Source organism: Pristiophorus japonicus, chromosome 18 (genome assembly GCF_044704955.1).
Source record: "Pristiophorus japonicus isolate sPriJap1 chromosome 18, sPriJap1.hap1, whole genome shotgun sequence".
In the NCBI taxonomy this organism is placed as follows: domain Eukaryota; kingdom Metazoa; phylum Chordata; class Chondrichthyes; family Pristiophoridae; genus Pristiophorus; species Pristiophorus japonicus.
This window is the reverse complement of record NC_091994.1, coordinates 115,226,036-115,252,682: the sequence shown is the minus strand read 5'-3', so window position 1 is coordinate 115,252,682 and position 26,647 is coordinate 115,226,036. Positions and strand designations below refer to the sequence as shown.

Below are 26,647 nucleotides of genomic sequence, written 5' to 3'. Positions count from 1 at the left end.
TGATGTCGCACTTTACCAGGGAGGCTTTGAGGGTGTCCTTATAACGTTTCCGCTGCCCACCTTTGGCTCGTTTACCGTGAAGGAGCCCCGCATAAAATATTTGCTTTGGGAGTCTCATATCTGGCATGTGTATTATGTGGCCTGCCCAGCGAAGCAGATTGAGTGTGGTCAGTGCTTCAATGCTGGGGATGTTAGCCTGGTCGAGGACACTGATGTTGGTGCGCTTGTCCTCCCAGGGGATTTGCAGGATCTTGCGGAGACATCGTTGGTGATATATCTCCAGCAACTTGAGGTGCCTTCTATACATCGTCCATGCCTTAGATCCATACAGGAGGGCGGGTATTACTACAGCCCTGTAGACCATGAGCTTGGTGGTAGATTTGAGGGCCTGGTCTTCAAACACACTTTTCTGCAGGCTGTGCTGGCGCACTGGAGGCGATGCAGAATCTCCGCATCAATGTCTGCCTTTGTTGATGAGAGGCTCCCGAGATATGGGAAATGGTCCATGTAGTATAATGAAGTATAATGTGGATAAATGTGAGGTTATCCACTTTGGTGGTAAAAACAGAGAGACAGACTATTATCTGAATGGTGACAGATTAGGAAAAGGGGAGGTGCAAAGAGACCTGGGTGTCATGGTACATCAGTCATTGAAGGTTGGCATGCAGGTGCAGCAGGCGGTTAAGAAAGCAAATGGCATGTTGGCCTTCATAGCGAGGGGATTTGAGTACAGGGGCAGGGAGGTGTTGCTACAGTTGTACAGGGCATTGGTGAGGCCACACCTGGAGTATTGTGTACAGTTTTGGTCTCCTAACCTGAGGAAGGACATTCTTGCTATTGAGGGAGTGCAGCGAAGGTTCACCAGACTGATTCCCGGGATGGCGGGACTGACCTATCAAGAAAGACTGGATCAACTGGGCTTGTATTCACTGGAGTTCAGAAGAATGAGAGGGGACCTCATAGAAACGTTTAAAATTCTGACGGGGTTAGACAGGTTAGATGCAGGAAGAATGTTCCCAATGTTGGGGAAGTCCAGAACCAGAGGTCACAGTCTAAGGATAAGGGGTAAGCCATTTAGGACCGAGATGCGGAGGAACTTCTTCACCCAGAGAGTGGTGAACCTGTGGAATTCTCTACCACAGAAAGTTGTTGAGGCCAATTCACTAAATATATCAAAAAGGAGTTAGATGAGGTCCTTACTACTAGGGGGATCAAGGGGTATGGCGAGAAAGCAGGAATGGGGTACTGAAGTTGAATGTTCAACCATGAACTCATTGAATGGCGGTGCAGGCTAGAAGGGCCGAATGGCCTACTCCTGCACCTATTTTCTATGTTTCTATGTTTCTATGTTTAGTCCAGGGCCGTGCCGTGGATCTTGATGACTGGGGGGGCAGTGCTGAGCGGCGGTGACAGGCTGGTGGAGGACCTTTGTCTTACGGATGTTAAGCGTAAGGCCCGTGCTTTCATATGTCTCAGTGAATACATTGACTATATCCTGGAGTTCAGCCTGTGAATGTGTGCAGACGGTGGCGTCGTCCGCATACTGCAGCTCAACGACAGAGGTTGGGGAGATCTTGGACCTGGCCTGGAGGCAGCGTAGGTTAAACAGCTTCCCACTGGTTCTGTAGTTTAGTTCCACTCCAGCGGTGAGCTTGTGGCAGAGGCAGCGCTTGTGGTAACTCTCCAGTGCTTTGAGGTGCCTGCTGTACACAATCCCTGTCTCTGAAGCATGTAGGAGGGCAGGTAACAGGACTGCTCTGTTGAATGAGCTTGGTGATCTCATAGCCGGCATCAAGCTCATGGTCTGCAGAGCAGTAGTGATACCCGTCCTCATTTGCTGTGCTGGGGTGGTGAAAGGCGCTATATAAATGCAAGTCTTCCTTTTTGCTTAATATGCTTTACCAAAATCATTGCAGCAGCGGGACTGGCCATGGGCTCTGTCACTGGGCTCACCTGCTCACACAGCAGCCAGCCAAGGTGACAGTGGCAATCCGCCAATCAGGAGAGGAGGGCGGGCCCTTGCGCTGACAATGGCGATGAGTCACGGATAATTGACAGTGGCTTGCACCAATGGCAGTGCGCGGCCGGAATGGGGCTTCCAATCACGGCCGTTACAGGTGGAATGTTGGTCGCTAAGAGCAATGATGGGCGGCTCGCCCGACCAATAGCGGCTGGGCGCGGTGCGGCGCGCGCCAATCAGCGGGCGGCGCGGGGGCGGGCCGTGCCGCGGTATTTAATTGAAATTCTCGCGAGAGGCCAGCCATGTTCTTTCAGCAGAGGGACGGAGAGGCGAGCGAGCGGAGAGAGCGCAGGGAGCCCCACCTGAGAGCGGAGCGGAGCGGCCGCCAGCACCACCACACACAGCCGGACAACACCATGAGCGAGGCCGACACGGAGCAGCAACCCGAACAGCAGCAGCCACAGCCCGACAAGCCCAAATCCCCCGGGGAGAAGAAAGTCATCGGTGAGTGAGTGAGGGGCGGGGAGAGAGCGGGCGCCCGGCCCCGGGGAGAGAGCCCGGGCGCCCGGCCTGGGGGGAGCGGCGGCGGCCCGGCCCGCGAGGGGGAGAGCCGGGGTGTGGGTTCCCCCCGCGGAGGGAGAGACGGTGCCCGGGGGGGGCGGGGGGTCCGAGGCCCCGCGGGGACCCCCGCCACTAACGGTCGCCGCGCTCGCGCTTGATTCAAACACCAACCGCCCCGAGCGCGGGCCCGCGCGACCCCCCACCTCGGGAGCGCGCACACGCTTCGGGCCCCGCGGGGGGAAAGAGAGCCGGGGGCCTGGGCCCGGGGGAGGGGGGGGAGAGAGCCGGGGGCCCGCGGCCTGGGCCCGGGGGAGAGAGCCGGGGGCCCGCGGCCTGGGCCCGGGGGAGAGAGTCGGGGGCCCGCGGCCTGGGCCCGGGGGAGAGAGTCGGGGGCCCGCGGCCTGGGCCCGGGGGAGAGAGTCGGGGGCTGGATGGCCGATCCCCCCCCACCCAAAAAAAAATCTTTTGTTCCGCCTGTGGGCCGCTGCCCCGGGTCGGACAGCCGGGGCGGGTTCGCGGCCTCTGGCCCCGGGGCCACGTGCTGCGGGCCGCCCTGCCGCCGGGGGTGGGCACACGGCGTCTATCGGAATGTGTGTGGGGGGCCGCAGCGCGCCGAGTCCCGAGGCCTCCCTTCGTCCCGCGTGTCCGGCCCGGGACATGTGGCCGCCGCCTCGCTACTTCCGCAAAGCGCTCCCGGGCCTGGAACCCGGGCCGTTGGGCCCCGCCGCGCTCCTATTGCTTTTCAAATAAAGGCCCAGAGTTGTCCGCGAGCGGGGACTGTAACTTGGGGCCTTGGGAGCGGGGCCAGTCCGGGCCGGCACCGTGATCCGCCAGCCCCAGCCCGAGTGTCCATGCTGCATGGACCTTTACCCCAGCAGCAAGGTGTGTGAACGGGACCTATTTAATCTGCCTGCCCTTCACAAGATGCTTTGCATGGAGTAAGATTCTTTTATCCGATGCAAGCTACTGCAATGCAAATGTGCTATTTAATCTGGATTTTGCAGCTTTGTTGACATGGCAGTGTGCCAGCGAGGATCCCAGAGACTTAACTGCACCGGAAACTTTGGCACTTACCAGGAACAAAGCTCACCACTATGTCTGCTGTTAGTGCTGGGACTATGTTGTAAGGGGCAGCTTTGGCCAGCTTTCTTTCCATAGTTTGTTTGTTTGGGGGTTTAATTCCTTCTGGTACCACAAAGTCTTAAATTAGATTCTGGATTCCTACCTGTTCTGCTGCAAATGGGCACCTGTGGCCACTCGGACTACAGTGTAGTCTTTCTTATCTGTATTCAACTTTAAAAAAAAATTGAGGTTAAACAGTGGACGGTTATGCCCAATATAATTTGTGCCACCTAAACTGGTGATCATGGAAAATGAAACCCAAGGTGTTGAATCCATCTTGGCGACTGATCACTTCAACTATTTGGGGTGGAGGAGCAGTTGAGTTGTTAAATGACCAGCAGGTAGTTCACATGCAACAATTAATGAGCCAGATCATGTGATGTAGCTGAATTTAAAAAAAAACAGTTGAAATGGCATGTTGGTTAACTTGGCTCTCACATTGCTGAGTTCAGTCCTTCACTCCAGTACTGATGTCATCTGCAGTCACTCTTTTTAATACTGATATACAATGAGCGCCCAATTGAATGATCTTGAGTAAATCTGGCAGTTAGTTAATTTAGGCTTTTTTGAGTTTGTCAACAATATCTAATGGTGTTTCAGGTTAGCCATTAACCTTGATTTGGTCATCTTCTACGTCCTGGATACTTATGGCCTAACTTATTCAGCTGAAGTTGTGATTTTGAGAAATATTGGCGAGATCATCATCAATTCAAGTTCACATGTTAAATGTTTGTACACGCCTTCTAGGAGCACTTGCGGTGCTTTTCTATTTTTTTGTGTGCTAGTGACATTAAGATCAGTTACTGTGGTGTGTCTTCACCTTGTAACCCATCTCTCTCCTGGTGAATTTGACGCTTGGTGGTTTCAGGTATGTTCTTGGCAATAAAATGCTGCTTATGTGGTTTAGTTTAGCCAATCAGATAGCTCTGGAGGGATTTTTATTGCTTTGGGTATTCCTAAACTAGATCAGATGTTTATTCATTGGGAGTTAAGTTCACATATCAAAGTCGTGACTCAAATATTGGAAGCCATATTTATCTTTTTCCAGCAACAAAGGTTCTTGGAACAGTAAAGTGGTTCAACGTACGAAATGGCTATGGATTCATCAACAGGTGAGTAAACAGCATCGTATTCTAGCTAGGAGGCATTTGTCGGCTGCACTTTTAATGATACTTCTACATAAAACTGCATTGTAAAACTATCAAAACTTCAGTTTATCATTGTGTTTTGAAATGTTGAGTTAAATTGCCCTGCAAATGTGACTGGGGAAAGAAAATTATTTCAGACAAGTGCTAATTTGTGGTACAAATATGTGAAGTATAACTTTTTTTTTTACTTTGTAGGAATGATACAAAGGAAGATGTATTTGTACATCAGGTGAGTGCATATTGCTAGTACAAGTCCCTATAACTGCTCGCGGAAACGTAGCAAAACTTATGCACTGGTAGTACTGTACCAAGCAGTGGCATCAGTCAGGCTGATGGTAAATGTGCAATAGAATGGACATTTATATAGGCAGGTGTGTTGAATTAGTAAATAATGGAATCGTGTCTGTCGGATTTGTTTTAAATGTCCTACAGTGCTACCGTTTTTTATGAAATCCATCGCCAAATCCATTTTCATGTGTTCCAATAGAAACATAGAAAATAGGTGCAGCAGTAGGCCATTCGGCCTTTCGAGTCTGCACCACCATTCAAAATGACCATGGCTGATTATGCACTTCAGTACCCCATTCCTGCTTTCTCTCCATACCCCTTCATTCCTTTAGCCGTAAGGGCCACATCTAACTCCCTTTTCAATATATCTAATGAACTGGCCTCAACAACTTTCTGTGATAGAGAATTCCACATGCTCTCAATTCTCTGAGTGAAGAAGTTTCTCCTCATCTCGGTCCTAAATGGCTTACCCTTTATCCTTAGACTGTGACCCCTGGTTCTGGACTTCCCCAACATCGGGAACATTCTTCCTGCATCTATCCTGTCCGAATTTTATGTTTTTGAGATCCCCTCATTCTTCTAAATTCCAGTGAATATAAGCCTAGTCGATCACTTGCACACTCCTGTCGCAGCATGTGTATGGATGTCTCCACAATATGCATTAAGCAGACTACTAGTGAGTAGTTTTAGAATTAAGAACCCTAAATTTACTGCCAAGGCCTATAGCAAAGTGCACTGCTAGCCTTGAATGGGATAAGAGCCTGATGCAAGAAAGACTGAATTGCATTGATATAGCACCTTTCATGACCTCGGGATATCCCAAAATGCTTTACAATGAAGTAATTTTTGAACTGTCATCAGTGGAACTACAGCAAGAAATACTACTTGGGTCATTCCAAACTTGGACTCAAGTGTCCTTCTTTGGACTGACTTTGGTAGGCTTCTCATAATTGTGGAAGAGGAAAGGTAAGAGAGCCTCTCCATATATTGCACCAGAAATTTAGATTTGGAGAGTGTTTGATTGCAGAATATCTGGCACAAGAGGTAACGGAGACTAAAACATCAAATGGACAGAAACGCTTTCGTAAGTAGGTGGCAGTTCTTTGTTAAACCTATAAATGTGAAACTCTACCATTAGCCCTCCTAGTGGTGTGTTGAGCAAGATAGTGGTTCAAGTACTGCATTGAAGAATAGGGATAGTATGCACTTGTCATGTGATCTGAAACGTTTGTAGAGTGGAATGGGCAGGACGAGTGGATGGGACTCGGTGATTAGACCATCACGCTTATAGAAATCTAAGTTTTTCCCCACTCGTGATCCCTGAGTTGCGGAATTCTGCTGGGATTGCAGGGCACGGTATGCAGGAGTGCACTCTCCTCCTAGCTTCGTTTCATTCTCTTTACTCTTCTGTTGTTGTCCCCTCTGGCAGTCTCATGCTGCTGTTACCTGTGTGGCCAACAATGATCTTTATTCGAACCCCATTTGGTCCTCTGCTCCTGAAACTTCTCCAATCCAGTTCTAGGTTGGTGTCCTGCTTGTGGGTGCAATCTAGAGTAGTATATTGACTTGCCCTGGCCTGATCGATCTCTCTTAGTTCTTGTAACACTGAAACTGGTGGAGACTGGAAAATCCAGATTGCAGAGTGAGCTACAACACTGTTCATTGTGAGCAGAGGCATGATGTAGGAGTAGGCCATTCAGCCCCTCAAGCCTGTTCTGCCATTCAATTACATCATGGCTGGTCTGTATCTTCACTCCAATTAACTGCATTTGCTTCATATCCCTTAATTCCCTTACCTAACCATCTTGTTTGTTTTTGAGTGGGTGTTTCAGATTTCCAATACTATGAACTGCTTTCTTATATCACACCTGAACTAGAGCTGAAAAGACCTGGTTCCAAGGGGCTGCAACCAGGTTACAAGAAAAAGTTATTACCAATGTTGCGCTAAGGTGCACAGTAATCTCCTGGGTCCCTCGGAGGTAGCTCACGGGTTTTGCACTGTAAATACCGCTCGTATGCAGACATTTGAAGGGACCGTGCAGTAAAAGAAAAAGGCTGCGCAGAACATTGCACATTTTACAAGGAACATTGGTTTTGACCAGATTTACCCTGTCCGTCCTGGCTCTATCACAAGCAAGTTTCTATAGCCTGCTCTTGTGATTAGTAGGACCAGTTCAAATTTGGGACTTAAATTTTATCCATTCGTGAAGCAGTGTAGTTATATTTTGGAGCAATTTAGGTCCTTGAAGCTTGCATTTTCGAAAGGGGGTTGTGTGGAGGATCCCATGTCAATCTCTGATGGCACTGGCTAGATTTGTGGAAGGAGAAAGAAAGAGAGTGAGTGCCTTGTGGAGCCCTTGAGTTGACGGTAAGTCATCAGAAGAGCTATTTTATAAGGACATAAGAAATAGGAGCAGGAGTCGGCCATTGGGTCCTTCGAGCCTGTTCCACCATTCAATAAGATCATGGCTGATCTACCTCAACTCCACTTTCCTACACACATCCCTTGATTCCCTTAATATCCAACAATCTATCGATCTCGGTCTTGAGTATATTCCACAACTGAGCCTCCACAGCCCTCTGGGGTAGAGAATTCCAAAGATTCACCATTTTCTCCTCGTCTCCGTCCTAAATGGCTGACCTCTTACTCTGAGACAGTGACCCCTGGTTCTGGACTCCAAGCCAGAGGAAATATCCTCCCTTCATCTACCCTGTCAAGCCTTGTAAGAATTTTGCATGTTTTAATGAGATCACCTCTCGTTCTTCTAAACTCTAAAGAATATAGGCCAAGTCTACTCAAACAATCCTCGGGGCAACCCCCCTCCCCATCCCAGGAGTTCGTCTGCTGAACCTTTCTTGCATTCCCTCTATGGCAAGTACTCTTGTACTCAAATCTTATAATAAAGTCCAACAGACCATTTGCTTTCTTAATTGCTTGCTGTACTGCATGTACACAATGATTTGTGGACAAGACCCAGGTTCCTCTGAACACCAGTATTTCCCAGTCTCCATTTAAAAAAAAAACTCTGCTTTTCTATTTTTCCTAATCTCGCATTTCTCCACATTATGTTCCATTTACCATGTTCTTGCCCATTCACTTAGCCTGACTATATCCCCTTGAAGTCTCTTTGCTGCATCCTCACAACTTACATTCCCACCTAGCTTTTGTATCATCAGCAAACTTGGATATATTACATTTGGTCGCCTTATCCAAATCATTGATATAGATTGTGAATAACTGGGGCCCAAGCCCCGATTCTTGCCATACCCCACTAGTTACAACCTGCCAACCCGAAAATAACCTGTTTATTCCTACTCTCCTATTTTCTGTCCGTTAACCAATCTTCAATCCATGTTAGTATATTACCCCCATCACATGAGCCCTGATTTTGTTTAATAACCTCTTGTGTGGCACCTTATCGCCTTCTGAAAATCCTAATGCACCACATCCACTGGTTCCACCTTTATCCTGTTAATTACAACCTCAAAAAAACTAACAGGTTTGTCAAACATGATTTCCTTCATATATCCGTGTTGACTTTGCCCAATCCGATTATTTTCCTAAGTGTCCTGTTGCCAGATCCTTAGATTCTAGCATTTTCCCTACTACTGATGTCAGGCTAACTGGTCTGTAGTTCTCTGTTTTCTCTCCCCCTCAAACAGAGAGGTTACATTTGCTACCTTTTAATTCATGGGAATTGGTCCAGAATCTATGGAATTTTGGAAGATGACAACCAATGCATCCACTATCTCTATTGCCACCTCTTTCAAAACCAGAGGATGTAGGCCATCAGGTCCAGGGGACTTGTCAGCTTTCAGTCCCATTCATTTCTCCAGTTTTTTTTGCTAATACTAATCTTTCAGTTCCTCATTCTCGCTAGACCCTTGGTTCTTGGCTATTTCCGGGAGGTTTGTTGCTTAGTCTTCTGTGCAGACTGTTTATTTAATTTCTCTGCCATTTCCTTATTCCCCAGTATAATTTCTCCTTTCTCAGCCTGTAAGGGACTCGCATTCTATTTTCTCTTTATCGATTTCTTGGTCCTCCTTTACTGAATTCTAAAATGCTCCCAATCCTCAGGCTTACTGCTCTTTTTGACACCATTACAAGCCTCTTCCTTTGATCTAATATTATCTAACTTCTCGTTAGCCAAGATTGGACCACTTTTCTGTAGAAGATCATACAATGGCAACTTAGTGCAGATGTGGTTCGGCTTCAGATGTCAGCAGTGACCAATGAATTGCTGCAGTAGACTTGCAGATGTGCAAATCAAGGGCAAGTTTACTGGTGGAATGTTCGTATTAATGGATTTGAAAGCGATGGATAATTTGAGTTAACAGCAGTCCCTTTCATCAGTTTAGATATGTTGGCCGGAGGACGATGAGCATAAGCCAGATGAATCTTTTCAAATAGCGGGAACATGAGATTTTTTTCAGGAGAGAGACTGAGATGGTGTGGAGTTTAATACATGTTGCATCTTAGTGAGGATAGGTACAAATTACAATAATGGTTGGTAGTGAAGATTGTGAACAATCCGTTCCAAGATAATTAGGGTAAGGGAATTTAGCTATCTACATTCATGTATCTAGATCTGCCCTCGAGTTCCCTCCTTGCATAGAAACACAGAAAATAGGTGCAGGAGTAGGCCATTCGGCCCTTCTAGCCTGCACCGCCATTCAATGAGTTCATGGCTGAACATGCAACTTCAGTACCCCATTCCTGCTTTCTCACCATACCCCTTGATCCCCCTAGTAGTAAGGACTTCATCTAACTCCTTTTTGAATATATTTAGTGAATTGGCCTCAACAACTTTCTGTGGTAGAGAATTCCACAGGTTCACCACACTCTGGGTGAAGAAATTCCTCCTCATCTCGGTCCTAAATGGCTTCCCCCTTATCCTTAGACTGTGTCCCCTGGTTCTGGACTTCCCCAACATTGGGAACATTCTTCCTGCATCTAACCTGTCTAACCCCGTCAGAATTTTAAACGTTTCTATGAGGTCCCCTCTCATTCTTCTGAACTCCAGTGAATACAAGCCCAGTTGATCCAGTCTTTCTTGATAGGTCAGTCCCGCCATCCCGGGAATCAGTCTGGTGAACCTTCGCTGCACTCCCTCAATAGCAAGAATGTCCTTCCTCAGGTTAGGAGACCAAAACTGTACACGATACTCCAGGTGTGGCCTCACCAAGGCCCTGTACAATTGTAGCAACACCTCCCTGCCCCTGTACTCAAATCCCCTCGCTATGAAGGCCAACATGCCATTTGCTTTCTTAACCGCCTGCTGTACCTGCATGCCAACCTTCAATGACTGATGTACCATGACACCCAGGTCTCTTTGCACCTCCCCTTTTCCGAATCTGTCACCATTCAGATAATAGTCTGTCTCTGTTTTTATCACCAAAGTGGATAACCTCACATTTATCCACATTATACTTCATCTGCCATGCATTTGCCCACTCACCTAACCTATCCAAGTCGCTCTGCAGCCTCATAGCATCCTCCTCGCAGCTCACACTGCCACCCAACTTAGTGTCATCCGCAAATTTGGAGATACTACATTTAATCCCCCTCGTCTAAATCATTAATGTACAGTGTAAACAGCTGGGGCCCCAGCACAGAACCTTGCGGTACCCCACTAGTCACTGCCTGCCATTCTGAAAAGTCCCCATTTACTCCTACTCTTTGCTTCCTGTCTGACGACCAGTTCTCAATCCATGTCAGCACATTACCCCCAATCCAATGTGCTCTAACTTTGCACATTAATCTCTTGTGTGGGACCTTGTCGAAAGCCTTCTGAAAGTCCAAATATACCACATCAACTGGTTCTCCCTTGTCCACTCAACTGGAAACATCCTCAAAAAATTCCAGAAGATTTGTCAAGCATGATCTCCCTTTCACAAATCCATGCTGACTTGGACCTATCATATTACCTCTTTCCAAATGCACTGCTATGACATCCTTAATAATTGATTCCATCATTTTACCCACTACCGATGTCAGGCTGACCGGTCTGTAATTCCCTGTTTTCTCTCTCCCTCCTTTTTTTAAAAAGTGGGGTTACATTGGCTACCCTCCACTCCATAGGAACTGATTCAGAGTCAATGGAATGTTGGCAAATGACTGTCAATGCATCCACTATTTCCAAGGCCACCTCCTTAAGTACTCTGGGATGCAGTCCATCAGGCCCTGGGGATTTATCGGCCTTCAATCCCATCAATTTCCCCAACACAATTTCCCGACTAATAAGGATTTCCCTCAGTTCCTCCTCCTTACTAGACCCTCCGACCCCTTTTATATCCAGAAGTTTGTTTGTGTCCTCCTCAGTGAATACCGAACCAAAGTACTTGTTCAATTGGTCCGCCATTTCTTTGTTCCCCGTTATGACTTCCCCTGATTCTGACTGCAGGGGACCTACGTTTATCTTTACTAACCTTTTTCTCTTTACATATCTATAGAAACTTTTGCAATCCGTCTTAATGTCTTAAAGCATCCAGTTATGTCTTCAATAAATCCAGACTTTAAATGTTACCAGTCATGTACTGATCACTTGGGAGATTTATTTTCCTACTTTAGTACATAATTTTCCCTTTTTGCTAATTTGAATATTGCCTCCTTGTCCCAATCTTCTTTTGATTTTCTTGGTTTGCCATTTCCATAGTTGATCAATCGTTAATTTGTTCTAGAATCTTTGCTGATGGCTGTGTAACTGACAACACACAGGCGCAGTCCTATAAACTTCAGTGGCAGAAATCAAAGTAGCTGACAAATTTTAATCCACCTTTCTGCTATGATTCTCAAGAGTACTACTATAATTCCCTCCCTCTTGTCAAAGTTAAATCTATAAAGCATACAAAATGCCTGTCTGTAACAAGTTTGGTCACTTGAGCATTGAGAATATGAGAGGGCATGAAATTCCTGCTAGTGTCTGCTCCATTATTGAGAATTGCCTTTCTTACTCTTCCTGAATTTGTGCAATTTCTGGCTCTTACGATTGACCTAACTCTGCACTTTTACTGGACTAGTAATCCAGAGACCAGTGTGGTACTCTGATTCACTGGAAGACTAGGTAAGGGTGCAATATGATTGCTTTTATTTAAAGAAAATGTTAATGAAATACCAATGCATATCCACAGTTGCCTGCAGTTTTTCTGAAGTGTGGGAAAATGTCCACATTTTGCACTGGTCTTGATAATCAGGCATGCACACTCAGTTTAACATTCTGACTAAAAACATCTCCATTCCTACTGCACTCATATGTTTGCATGAAGGACATTTTAAACAGCAAGCTAGTTCAGTACCCATGTTATCTTAGTACTGGTTTAGAATGTGGTGTTGGGATCTGGAAATTTAGCAGATCTCAATATTCAGTAAGAACATAAGAATTGGGAACAGGAGTAGGCCATCTAGCCCCTTGAGCCTGCTCCGCCATTCAACAAGATCATGGCTGATCTGGCCGTGGACTCAGCTCCACTTACCCGCCCGCTCCCCATAACCCTTAATTCCCTTATTGGTTAAAAATCTATCTGTCTGTAAGCTTTGAAGGATCATGGTCCGTAGCTTACTACGCAGTCGAAGGGTGATGCTTGGCTTAATAGATTGTAGGTGGAAAGAAAGACTGAGGGAACCAACTAGTTTCTTGGTTTAAAAGTCTTGCATGGGGCTATTTCAAGACATTGAGGATGTAGGGCGGAGGAAGAACATTTTAGGAGTGGCTAGTTGAGCTTGAGAGAAGTTGACCAGTGAAGTTGAGGGTTAATAAAACAACTTTGAGGGTTTGTGACAGATTAGAGGCTTCAGGTGAGGGGAAGGTTTATTGCAAGCCTTTTATTTTGTCCAGGGCTGCACAAGGTATTTGAAGAGCAGCAGGTTCTGTTGGTCGTTAACTAAATACCTGAAGTTAAGTTGTACTTGAATTTTAATGCAGTTCACAGTGCTCTGTAAACTCCACGGAGTGTTGTTTGTGTCTGTAGTCCCTCTTTTCTATTCCCTGCATCCAGGGTTATTTTGAACAATGGGTAATTTTCAAACTCATTGGCCCAGAATTTACAGTCAGCAGCGACGCAACAGTGATCACCGCTGACCTCGAAGAAAGTTGCCCACAAAGATCTCTCGATCTCTGGCGAAAACTTTTAATTTTTTCGACCTTGTATTTGGTTGTAGCGCTGTCAAATGGGGATCCATAAGACCACAAAGGTGATGTCATTAAACTGTCTAAATAGCCAATCACATTGAAGAATTTTCAGATAGCAAACCAGGAAATAAAAAGCAGCTTGTATCATTCACTTTTTAAATTTTGCGAGAGCAAAATAAAGATTATAACATAGACATTAAGGTTGAGGCTGAAATATATACGAACTGAACTTTTTAAATTATTTTTTTGATCATGGATAAATGACATTCCACAAATATAAAATTATTAGGTTTTCAGGGCCACAACGGTTGTTTGTGGGCAATATGACGTTTTAAACCCCAGTTACACCTTTTTCAACAAAACTTAACTATTTATGGAGTGTTGACCAGCGTAAATGGGAAAGTTTTCATCAGTTCAACTGATTTCACTGATTGCCGGCTTTGGGGAGTTTCACAGCACAGCCTGTGGCGGAGCAGGGATTGACTGACCGCAACTTCAGGATTTCCGTGTTTTATCTGCGTACACACTAAATCTGGAAATTACGGTCAGTTTCAGAGAGGTAATGATGGCGAACACTGACAGTTACGTCGTCACTACCACTGCAAAATCTGGGCCCTTGTCTTGCATGTTGAGTGATTTACTGCTGTTCTCCAAATAAGTTGCAATCCCATAATTGTCAAAAGGAAATTTGGTTTTAAATCTTAATTGACGCACTACTCTTTACAGACTGCCATAAAGAAGAATAACCCACGAAAATACCTACGCAGTGTTGGAGACGGTGAAACTGTGGAGTTTGACGTAGTGGAAGGTGAAAAGGTATTGCATGCGTTATAATCGCTTCTCAGCAACTACATGATTTACATCATGTGTTTTTTATGCCCAAGTTCAAAACCTTTGTTAGAATCATAGAAAGGAGGCCATTTCGGTCCATCGTGTCCGTGCCAGCCAACCAAGAGCTATCCAGCCTAATCCCACTTTCCAGCTCTTGGTCCATAACCCTGTAGGTTACGGCACTTTAAGTGCACATCCAAATATCTTTTAAATGTGGCAAGAGTTCCTGCCTCTACCACCCTCTCAGGCAGTACCCCACTGCCCTTTGGATGAAGAAATTTCCCCTCACATCTCCTCTAACCCTCCCCCCACCAATGACTTTATATCTATGGCCCTTGGTTGTTGACCACTCTGCCAAGGGAAACAGGTCCTCCCTATCCACTCTATCCAGGCCCCTCAATTGTATATGCATCAATCAGGTCTCCCCTCAGCCTCCTCTGTTCCAAAGAAAACAGACCCAGCATCTCCAATCTTTCCTCATAGCCAAAATTCTCCAGTCCAGGCAACATTCTTGTAAATGTCCTCTGCACCCTTTCCAGTGCAATCACATCTTTCCTGTAATGTGGTGACCAGAACTGCACGCAGTACTCCAGCTGTGGCCTAACCAATGTTTTATACAATTCAAGCATAAAGTCCTTGCCCTTGTATTCCATGCCTCGACTAATAAAAGCAAGTATTCCGTATGCCTTCTTAACCACCTTATCTCCCTGGCCTGCTACCTTCAGGGATCTAGGGATCTGTGGACCTGCACTCCCAAGGTCCCTTTGTTCCTCTACACTTTTCAGTGTCGTACCATTTAATGTGTATTCCATTTGCCACTGTTCTGTCTACGTGACCAGTACATTGATATCTTCCTGTAGTCTGCAGTTTTCTTCTCATCAACCGCACAACCTATTTTAGTGTCATCTACAAACTTCTTAATCATACCCCCAAACATTTAAGTCCAAGGTTAAGCAACAAGATATTCTAATAAGGGTCCGAAGTATTTAAAAAAAAACCTTTTGCCACTTACTGTGAATTGTGTAGTTATTTACTTGTTGATAACGTTACTAAAATAAAATTATGTTCTCAAATTAAGTCTATTGAAGTAGGATTTGTACCATTTTAAACATTTGAATTCTTACAGCAATGCAAAATAAGAAAATGCATGACTAGTTTTCAGACTGATTAAGCACCATTTTAAGTTTGTCTTAGTCTGTATGTATACTTCTGCTGATTTCTTTCTGCTTCCTACATTCTTCAGTTTTAATATAATACTTGTGTTTTGTAGGGTGCAGAGGCGGCAAACGTCACTGGTCCAGGTGGAGTTCCAGTCCAAGGAAGCCGATATGCCGCGGACCGAAATCGTTACCGTCGCTACAACCCTCGCCGCCGAGGGCCACCACGTAATGTGAGTATAGAACGTGCTTGGGCTACTAATTATTTCCATTCATGTTCTGATGGTCTCATTACAGACAATCTTGCCCTCATCTGTGAGAGCAGCTAGATGCCGAAGTAGTTTAAAAAGAAAAAAGGTACTGTTGGTGGTTGTAGAACCTATATTCGCACCCTAGCCAGAGCAGTGGCCAAACGCGTAAAAGACTGCTGGGAATCCACAGCTGCTGATGTGCTATATAAATATAAGTTATTGTTGTACAAATGTATACAGCCATTTACTGTAATAGACAGAATCACACTTGTTAATCAATCCTATTTGGTCTTTAATGTACATTATTAACCTGAAGGAACGGCGCATCGAAGTTCTTGGGCAATAACTGCTGGCTTTGCCAGCGACACCCGCATCCCATGAATGAATAACAAAAGAAATCAATTTAACACTTATTTTATGACACAACCATGTATGTGTTGTGTAACTAGAGACTATTAAATTGCGCAATGCCACCGTGCAATTTTTGGTATACAGATATAATTTCATTGTGAAAATGTTTGCCGTAAACCATTGCTTTTCTATTTTGCCAAGATTGCTTCGCAAACATAGCTTAGTTTTCCTTTGTGGTTAAAGAAAATTGTTGTGTTCATAACTGATCTGATACAGTAAATAATTAATTTCTAGTGCATAAATGTGAAACAGAACTAAGGCTAGTCTCATAGGTACTAGGCTGTGGAGTCCTAAATTACCAAAGCAGTATGTTAAATAGTTGAGTATATGGAAAAAACTAATTTACTCTAGATTTTACTCGTTAGATTAATTCCAAGGTACTTGGAGCAGTAGTTTGAATCTTGTCTCTTTTGGATTCTTTTGCTTTGTTCAGGAAAGAGTTCTGGAAACCTGGGTATATACACAGAAAGGTCACTTATTAATTTGAAGTAAAGTCGATAGAAAAATGCCAGGATCTTCAATTGGACAGTTGTAAAATGGGTTTGACATTGCTCTAAATTTGCATTCCATGCAGTGTGACGATCAGATCAGTTGTGAAATTACTGCAGCCAAGGAAAAGTCTACCTTTATTCCAGAATCTGGCCACACAGATTTAACTGCCACGTGCTCGAATAGTGTTAGCAGTGTATCGTGGGTTAAAAACAATAAAAGGCTTCCATGTGATTTTTGATTAGTACCAACAGAACATTGAGGGTGGAGAGAAAGGAGATGGAGCAGAGACAGCAACAGATGGGGAAAACCAAGAATATCAAAACCAACAGCAACGTCCTCCATACAGAAGACAGCGTTATCCACCTTACTTTGTTCGTCGTCGCTATGGTCGCCGCCCACAATATAGCAACCAGCCTCAGGGAGAAATTACTGAGGTAGCGTAAAGGGCATACATTGAAGTAGAGAATACTCTTTGCAAATTAGGTCAGTTGGGTCATGGAAGTATTGGCTGTTTTTCAGGTGACGAATGGGGCTAAAACAGGTAACTTTGTAGCATCCATTACACCTGGACAGGAGGAATGCAGGAATCCTTGCTAGAACTTGGCACTTCATTCATTTCACTAGAAGGAGCTGTTGTGTGACCTATAATTCTGAATAAGGAAAGCTATTTGATCCATTCTAGCTTATTGAGAAAAAGTCTTTCCTTCCTTGTATTGATCACTGACCAACTTGATATCTGTCCTAAATTTGCCTTCACTAGTTTGAATCTGTTATGTTGTTGGCTTTGTTTGCTCTGCATTGTTTGGACATGTTGAGCTTCAAGTCTATTACTCTAGTCTTCATGGAGTACATGAGATCCATTTGACCCAACTCGCTTACATTTTGATATCTGCAAATTTGCATTGAGTTTTTGAATGCCATTGATCTAAAAAAGTTAGAAAATGTAGTGGCGCTCACCGCCAATCCCCAAGGTGTCCCTTGTCCAATTTGGATTAAACTTGTCTTCAGGAATAGCTGCAACATAGAATAGAGATGATGCTCACGGAACTGGATATCGAAATGTGTATTTATGGATCTGAAATTCCTGGATTTGTTTCCCTGTAACACAGCACTAATTTGAAGTTGATATCTCATGTATAGACTTGTTGACTTCAGGAAGGGGAGCTGCAGTTGATTGGGAGGAGGATTGAAGATGCATTTCATGGATGAACTTAGAGATATGGGGAAGGACCTAGACGATAGGAGTTGAGAGCTAGAGGGGCAGATGCTCAAATGGTCGCAAAAAATCTGAGCACGTGTTTTAAGATGGAAAGGAGGTTAAGTAGGCGGTTGGTTTTAGAAAAGAGGAACATGGAGTTCTCCTATACTGATGGTGAATGGTTTTTGAGAGTTGAGTCAGATCAGATGATGGATGGCTACGGCAGGTCGACAAGTTTGCACTCTGCGAGCTTGAGGCAACGTGGGTGGGAAGGGAGTGTTGCCAAAGGGAAATTTGAGTCCATCTGGGCAGTTTCTGTGGTCTCTCCTGAATTCACAAGACCATTTAATCTAAAAGCTGCTCCAGAGGAAATAGCTCTTTGCGTTCCCATACTAGTTTTTTTTTAAATAGCGGCTACAAACTGGCTAGTAAGCAAGCAGTGTTGGCCGCATGGTGTAGGTCACCTGTCATTTTGTTTACACCCTTGTGTTCATTTGAATTTCCTTTTGTGACCTTGCCTGCTTCTTTATGGATTCATGACTTGAAATGATAGTACAACTGCAGTCCGAACCATTATTAGTAACTTTTATGACAGCATGCAGTTGAATTTGTTACTTGACAGTAATTGGTCAAGAATATTTATAATGTCTTTGGGAACAAATAGGGATTGTTAATGTTCTAATAGTTTTTCTGCTTTTGTATAAAGGGTGGTGAAATAAATGAAAACCAAGTTGCTGGGGAAGAAGGTGGTAAACCCAACAGAGGACAAAATCGTTTTAGGGGCTACCGTCCACGCTACCGCAGGTATACTACAATTTTCAATTGAAAAATGAATGCAGGAGCTGAATAACCATGTGGTTATTGAACTATGTATGCTTTTTGCATGATTCCTCAGTGGAACCCTGTTCTGGTTGATGATCCAGTAATGTTGGTCCATGTGCATCATTCTTGATGTCTGAAATTTTGTGAGCAATAACATTGCTTTAAACTGTCTTGTTTCTCTCTCTGCCCCATTGTTGCGGTTGACTTTAATTTATGCTACTGTAAATACTCACGGGTTGGGGGCGGGCACGGATAGAGAGGAAAGTAGTAATCTGTTCATCTCTAGCTGCAGTTCGGACCCAGATCAAGCAGAATGGGCTTAGCGCTATCTGCCACATGGCTGGCACGCAACACTCAGTTGGAACCTAAGTCAATATGGGCTGAGATTGCTGAAGAGGGACGTGTCAACTTTCATTGAGCTAACAGCTTGTTGATGTGTTGACGAGTGCAGATATTGCTTCTAATGCTGCAGTGGAATTGGTTTGTTGCAGAGGACCCCCTCGCCCACGTCCACCAAGGGAGGGAAGTAGTGAAGAAGATAAAGAAAATCAAGGGGATGGCCAACAAGACCAGCAGTCTAATCCCAGACGATTTCGCCGCAATTACAACTACAGGCGCCGTCGACCACAAAACCCTAAACCAAAAGATGGCGAGGAGGTAAGATTACATGAAATATGGTATTTAAGCACGAGCGCCATCTAATCCTAAAATCGGGCGTACCTCGTGTTTTTCAACAGGTAAATTTGTTAAGCATACTGTGTTTATATTTGTGCTCTTAAAATTGTGGCTTGAAACTGCCACTGCCACATTCATCCCTTTCCATAACCCTGAACTTGCATGTTTTGCTCCTTTTATTTTCTTGTCCATGAGACTCAGCTGATCTCCTGAGCACTTAACTTGCCTTCCTGGCCCCATGCTAGCTGTAAACGGTTGCCTCTCCTCGGGTGCTGTCCCCCTGCCTTTCAAAGCTGCTGTTAGCACCTCCCACTCATGACCGTCTGTCCTTGCAAACTGCTACCCCATCTCCAGCCTCCCGTGGTTCCGCTGAGGCGGACCGGCCTTGTCTGGCCTATGCAGTAGTAGCCAGAGAATCTCCTGCAATGGCTTCTCTGTCCATCCCTGCATGGTTATCACCGAGTTCCCCCAGGATCTATTCTTGGCCCCCTCCTGTTTCTCATCTACAAGCATCCCCTGGATGAGCCGACATTTCCCCATATTTAACATTGTGAAAACTGAAGCTATTGTCTCTGACCCCCGGCACAAAGTCTGTTCCCTACTCATTGATTCCATTCTCTCCCTGTCCACTGTCTCGGGCTTGCAATCTCTGTGTCCTATTTGGCCCTGAACTAAAAATCCAACCAACTCTCCATCGCAAGAACCACTTTCACATCTAAGATCACCAATCTCTGCCCCAGCCTCAGCTCATCTGCTGCTGAAATCCTCGTTCATGTTTTTGTTACCTCTAGACGTGCCAAGTCCTGTTCTCCCATTGCCCCTGTGCTCGCTGGCCTACATTGGCTCCCAACCTCTTGTTTTCAACATTCTAATCTTTGTGTTCAGATCCCTCCTTATCTCTCCATCCTTCTCCACCAAGATTTCTGCATTCCTCTTGTCCATCCTGCACTCCCTTCGCCGTACCATTGGTGCATGTGCCACCTAGGCCCTAAGCTCTGGAATTCCCTCCAAGCTTCTCTTGCTTTCCTCCCTTAAATCCTGCCCTAATGTTTCATTACACTGCTTGTGCGCCTTGGGGATATATACAGATTTTTTTCCAGATATGACTTCAAAAGTTTTAAAATGCTGAAAGCTTCTGTAGATGCTGGTCAGGATTGGGATACTGGTCCACTTTTTTGGCACCTGGTATTGGCATCAAGCACTCCCAGGTCATGTGCAGATCATCAACAGCACTCCCAGGTCATCATCAGATGTGAACAAAAGCTCCCTTTTGCAGTGGTACTGCGATTTGAGGATCTTGTTGTACATTGAAAGAATGAATGAAATGACTGCAGCAATCTTGTGCCTAGGATTTGCAGTTATCCGCTGTATATGGACTGTTTAATCACACATTTAACAGTCTTTCTGCATCTGGTAAGAATCCTTAGAAAGAAATGGAGAATCTGAAGGATTGCTTAATTGGCCCATAGTCGATCTATTATTTGTCAATTTCAATGAATATCTTTTATTGTGGTTACTTCTGTCTTTCAGACCAAGGCACCCGAAACACCAGCTGAGAACATCCCTGCTCCTGACACCGAGCAGGGCAATGCCGAGTAACACCAGTTTGGCATCTCTACCATCAACTAAGTAAGTATTGTGATACCCCTGTATTTGCATTTATCTTCATTGATTGTTGCACTAGCTGCACTAACAAATTAACACATGCTTCATGGGAATGAAGTAATATTGCATGGAATTATTGCCTTGTAATGTAGAAAATGGGTGACTTCATGCTGTAACTGCATCTACATGGTGCCAGCCACAGTATATTGCAGTATGTACAGTATTTTGCCTGCATTGAGTGGCTTGATATCCATATCTTGTACGGATGAAGTGTTCTAGGTGTTTATGAAGGCAGCATTACTATGTGAATTGTGTTTTCTTGCAACACATGGGGATAGATGCTTAGTATTTGTTCATCTGACATTTAGTTGGTTCGAGAATGTGACTGCTATAGTTGATCTGCATTTGTCTTACAGTTTTGTCATCAAACGGAAGACCATCAAAGTCAAATTCCAGCAATAATAAAAGTGAGCTTTCGACTGTAATGAAGATCTGCAGTGCTTGCATACAGTTGACCAGATACCAGAACCTTTCACACTAGTAAACCTATGCAGCATGGTTTCTTAACCTTTCCTCAAACTGCTTTTTGGAACTGGCTTAAAACAGATTTTTGTAGATGGTCTATTTTCCTTTTTACTTCAGATGGTTTTTAAGCTTATTTGATATCTGGTCAATTTGAATTTTTGAAATACCAGTTTTTAATTTGTAAGCATTGTACACCTGAAATTTAAGTACAACCGGGCATGTAATAAAGGTCCGAAAGAACACCATTCATTGTCTTTTGACTTTTGTAGTAAGGTGGCTATATTTATGCCTACATTAATGCTATGAAGTAAGTATAAAACCATAAGTCTAAATGATGTGTTGCTTTTTCCCATCTATATTGAATATCAGTGCATGTACAGCCATTTGGAGATCAAATAAAGCTGGGGAGGCGTTAGTGCTACAACCCAATCAATTCTGCCTTCACCTAACGCATCTTCCCCCTCCCCATAAAAATATTACTTATTTTGTTAAACTCTCCTGAGTCAGAAGGTTGTTGTGGGTTCAACTCCCACTCCAGACTCTTAAACACACAATCCAGGCTGGTACTCCACAATAGTATTGTATAGTGCTGCACTGGAAGTGCTGACTTTCGGGTGAGACGTAAAAGATCCCATAGCACGATTTCGAAGAAGGGTAGGTGAGTCCTATTGTCCTGGCCAGCATTTATCTCCCAACCAATAAGAGCTTGGCTGCCACATTTTCTACCTTACAACTGTGACTACACTTCAAGCACTTTGTTGGTTGTAAAGCACTTCGGCACGTTCGGAGGTCATGAAAGGGACTGTATGGATGCAAGTATTTTTTCCTATTGAAGTTAGGATTGTATTGTTATAGTGGCAGCAGAGAATAGTGTAAAATTCTACTGCCCAATATGTCCAGGCAATGTACCAGAGGGCTGCCGGAGCGGCAATTCTGCAAGTGCTGTAGAGGGAAGCAGAAGACGGGAAATGCACTTCTCTCTGATAGGAAACGACATTGATTGGCTTGACATGTTTCTAATCCTCTCTGGAGATGGTGTGCCATTTTGGGTCGTGGAAAGGGACAACTGGACAAATTCTAGTGATTGTCACTGGGTGATTCCTTTGATAGAGACTTGGCATTATTGACTTCTACCCTGTTCTGTTCCCCAGAGATGAGGGTTTGGTAGCCTGTTCATTTGAAGTAAGGAATTGGCAGAATGGGAAGGGAATCTAGAACAAAGAAATGGACTTGAAGCATATTTGATTTTGTTTCCTCTTTTTTTTTGGAGTTTATTCTCAGGATATGGGCATCACTGGCATGGCCAGCATTTATTGCCCTTTACGTTGACAGTGACAATGGGGGTAATTGTAACCCCCTCCGCCCCCAACCAGGTGAGTTTGGTTCGGGTGGGAGGTTAATCAGCTAAACATCTAAACCAGGAACCCAACCCACCCACTTCCTGTTTTAACAGGCGGCATGTTGGGTGGGTGACCAATCCGCTCGCAGCGGCTCAGCCGCTTAAACCTTTTCAGGACGCTGAGATTTTAAGTGATTCTATTTTTAACTCCTGTCGGCTCAGAAACCTGGCAGGTGACCGGAGGCGAGGGGCTAAATCGATGAGGTAAGTTCATTTTATAGCACTGCTTGTAGGCCAATGAGAAGCAGGAGCATTAACCCCCCCGGCCCCAGTGATCTGCCTGCTTCCCATCCTTTCAATTGGATCTTTCCCTGTCCGGCAGGTGGGGAAAACTGGAGAAAAAACTTAAGGCACATTACAGTTTAAAAACTGCGGGGTATTGAAGAAACCTTGAGGTGCTTTGGGGAGTCGAGGCTAGCCATTCTCTGCCAAATACCCTGCCACTCGCCTTGAGTAGCCATGGCATTTATGGCTCATTCAGTTTGTTACGATGCAGTTACAATCGTCCACCTTCAGATCTCCTAGTTTATTTTGATAACATCTCAGATTGCAAGCAAACTGGGTGGGTCAAAAGTCACCAGGTCAACTCTCAAGACAAGAAATGCTTGGTCTAACACATGAATATCCCAGCACTGCCTCAGCTGTGAGAAGTTGACCCTATATATTGTCCCTTTTTTAAAGGTGGATAAGATTACTTGTTTTTCTAAAGTAAATGCTCTTGTCTCCCACACTAAGCTGGGAGAATGTTGCCAGTGTTTGTCACTGTTCCTTGGGAACATCCGATGTTCCCGGGGGTGAGGGAACAGCTCTCTGGTGTACAGACTTAAGGAATCAATCGTCATCTAGTCCAAATATCGTGGATAACTAGAATCCACTGCCCTGTAATGAAGGCTGTCTACAGTAATGCATGAATTCATTGTTCAGTTTTCTGCAAAGCCAGCCCACTTAATTTGCTGACTTATTTTATTCCTCTAGCATCTTAAGCAGCCTTAATCTTTGTTTCCAGGCTTTCCTGGTGCAGCTCTAATGGGTAACTTGGCCAAGCAGCTGAGTGTTGTAACTGAATATGGTGCCCAGGTGGTTTAGGTAGCATTACCTTTTGTATTCTTTGAGAATTATTGACTATTTCAGCACTGAAGATATGGCTGCTGGCGTTCCTGTTTATATTTGACTGCTTGCCTTTCTGATGAGTTAACCATATTAACTGTATTGCTGGTGTCAGTAAAAAGTAAACTTGGATGGTAGGACTTGGTGGGGGGGAGACATTAGTTCAAATTGGTAACCGGTAAACAATCAAAGTTCTTCATAAAAAGAATGATCAAGACTTCCAGGTGAGAGTTGTTGGTGGTGAAAACCTTGGAATTATTTAAGCCGTGTGCAATACTCTGCTGCCTGTATTCTATCCTACATCATCTCTATTCTTGTGGGCTTACATTGGCTCCTGTTCTTAAAGCACTTCAAATTTAAAATTCCTATCTTTCCAAGGCTTTGCACCACCTCTATCTGTAGCATCCTTCAATGCCACAGCACCCCTTAGCCCCACACACTAGAATACTCCTAAATTCCAATGCTCCACCTCCTTAAATCCCACCTTTGATCAACCATCCGACTATCTCATCCTTTGGTTCAATGTCCATTTTTTTTCCCTTTTAATGTCTCTGTTCCTTGGGATGGTTCTCTACATTAAAGACCTGCTGATTGTCTGTCTATTAACACCACACTAAGGCAATAAATAGGAGCACTGGTGGTGCAGCGCTTACAGTAGACGGTCTATTTTACAGCAAAATGTCTTTACTCGGATTCCTGTTGCGTAATCAGCGCGCTACATTTGGAAGCAAGTCATTCTTGATAGGAGGGACTGCGTAATACTAATACTGCACACAGTATTTAAAGAATCCACAAACTACAACAGCCAGAATTTGTCACAAACTAAAAGTAAGGTGATTACAGCAGAAAAGTGGAGGATTGTAATGTAATTTATGTGGGTAAAACAAATCAATTAGGATTATGGGGCATAGTGTAACAATTGGAGCTAGACCTTGTGGTAGTGAAATTAAGATACCCTTCTACACAACACAAGTTGGGAACTCTCTTCTGCAAAGGCAATTGATGCTAGATCAGTTAATGTTAAATCTGAGATTGATAGCTTTTTGTTAACCAAGAGTATTAAGGGACGTGGGCCAAAGTCAGGTATATGGAGTTAGATCGCAGATCGGCCAAGATTTTCTTAAAATGCAGAACAGGCGTGAGGGGCTGAATGGCCTCATGTTCCTATTTACAGCAGTGCGGTCCCCAGACGTGATTGATTGGATGAATTGCCAAATTATCTTGGTTCTGGCAGGTTGTTATGCAGCCGTTTCTCCTGGCTGGAGAGACTAGAACTATGGATCATAGTCTTTATTGCAGGGATGCTCTTGTCATGGAGTATATTCAAGAATTTCAGAGTGTCACAACCCTGAGTGAAAAAAATGTCTCCTCATCTCCTCACCACTTATCCTGAGACTAAACCCCTAGTTCTAGACTCACCAACCAGGGAAGACATCCTCTCAAACACACTTGCGAATTTTATACGTTTCAGTGAGATCACCTCTTATTGCCTAACTCCAGGGGCTAGAGGCATCAAAATCGGACAAACCTGATCTCTGGTTGTTAAGCGTGTTAGACAGGTCAGGGTTTACAGGGAAACGGAACTTTTATTTTACGTCAAAAGCTCCTTACCTGAGAATCTGCATTCCAACTCGTGATGTTTGAGATAATTACAAAGGAGAGTTTTGAAATTCAACAGTGGCAAATGATGTGATGACCTTTTATTTGGTCTGTTTATAAATTCATCCAGGATATGAAGGAAGCCGAGAGAGACTCGAGAAATAGGTTCTTATTAGAATAGCAAAGGTCAAGAGGGGATCTGAAACCAGGCCAGGAAAACTCCGGCTAGTTCATTGAACTTGTCCCATCCTGGCACGGTATAACCGCAGCGCACAATCATACCGGCAGGAGCATTTTATTTACAGGTTGTTAGAATGTGGAATGTTAATCTACAATGGCTTATAAAAGGCAAGCGGATAAATGTGAAAAATAAAAATTCAGAAGGAAATGAAACATTTGGCACGAGCTGCCGGCACAAGTTCAACAGGCAGCTCAGCGGGTGGAAGATGGCTGTCGGTCCGGCCAAGTCCCGGGCTATAGGGGAGATGGTGACCCCCTGGAGTCTGCTGGTCCCGCTCTGACTAACTTAAGCATAACATAAGAATTAGGAACAGGAGTAGGCCATCTAGCCCCTCGAGCCTGCTCCGCCATTCAACAAGATCATGGCTGATCTGGCCGTGGTTTCAGCTCCACTTACCCGCCCGCTCCCCGTAACCCTTAATTCCCTTATTGGTTAAAAATCTATCTATCTGTGACTTGAATACATTCAATGAGCTAGCCTCAACTGCTTCCTTGGGCAGAGAATTCCACAGATTCACAACCCTCTGGGAGAAGAAATTCCTTCTCAACTTGGTTTTAAATTGGCTCCCCCGTATTTTGAGGCTGTGCCCCCTAGTTCTAGTCTCCCCGACCAGTGGAAACAACCTCTCTGCCTCTATCTTGTCTATCCCTTTCATTATTTTAAATGTTTCTATAAGATCACCCCTCATCCTTCTGAACTCCAACGAGTAAAGACCCAGTCTACTCAATCTATCATCATAAGGTAACCCCCTCATCTCCGGAATCAGCCTAGTGAATCGTCTCTGTACCCGCTCCAAGGCCAGTATATCCTTCCTTAAGTAAGGTGACCAAAACTGCACGCAGTACTCCAGGTGCGGCCTCACCAATACCCTGTACAGTTGCAGCAGGACCTCCCTGCTTTTGTACTCCATCCCTCTCGCAATAAAGGCCAACATTCCATTCGCCTTCCTGATTACCTGCTGCACCTGCAAACTAACTTTTTGGGATTCATGCACAAGGACCCCTAGGTCCCTCTGCACCGCAGCATGTTGTAATTTCTCCCCATTCAAATAATATTCCCTTTTACTGTTTTTTTTTCCAAGGTGGATGACCTCACACTTTCCGACATTGTATTCCATCTGCCAAAC

General features: G+C 44.6%; 1 protein-coding gene across 2 annotated transcripts; it reads left to right on the top strand.

Moving 5' to 3' along the window:
• The first annotated feature begins 2,262 nt into the window (after positions 1–2,262).
• Positions 2,263–21,420, top strand: ybx1 (Y box binding protein 1). 2 transcript variants are annotated; one of them, XM_070860658.1, is made up of 10 exons: positions 2,263–2,464; positions 4,692–4,755; positions 4,987–5,020; positions 13,935–14,024; positions 15,310–15,429; positions 16,593–16,784; positions 18,255–18,352; positions 18,862–19,027; positions 20,576–20,674; positions 21,067–21,420. In XM_070860658.1, the coding sequence occupies exons 1-9, from the start codon at positions 2,263–2,265 to the stop codon at positions 20,642–20,644; spliced, it is 1,035 nt and encodes a 344-aa protein (XP_070716759.1). In that variant the 3' UTR covers positions 20,645–20,674; positions 21,067–21,420. The 2 variants fall into 2 exon arrangements, with proteins under 2 accessions (XP_070716759.1, XP_070716760.1); XM_070860659.1 differs by having other exon boundaries at positions 2,284–2,464; positions 16,602–16,784.
• The last annotated feature ends 5,227 nt before the right edge of the window (positions 21,421–26,647 follow it).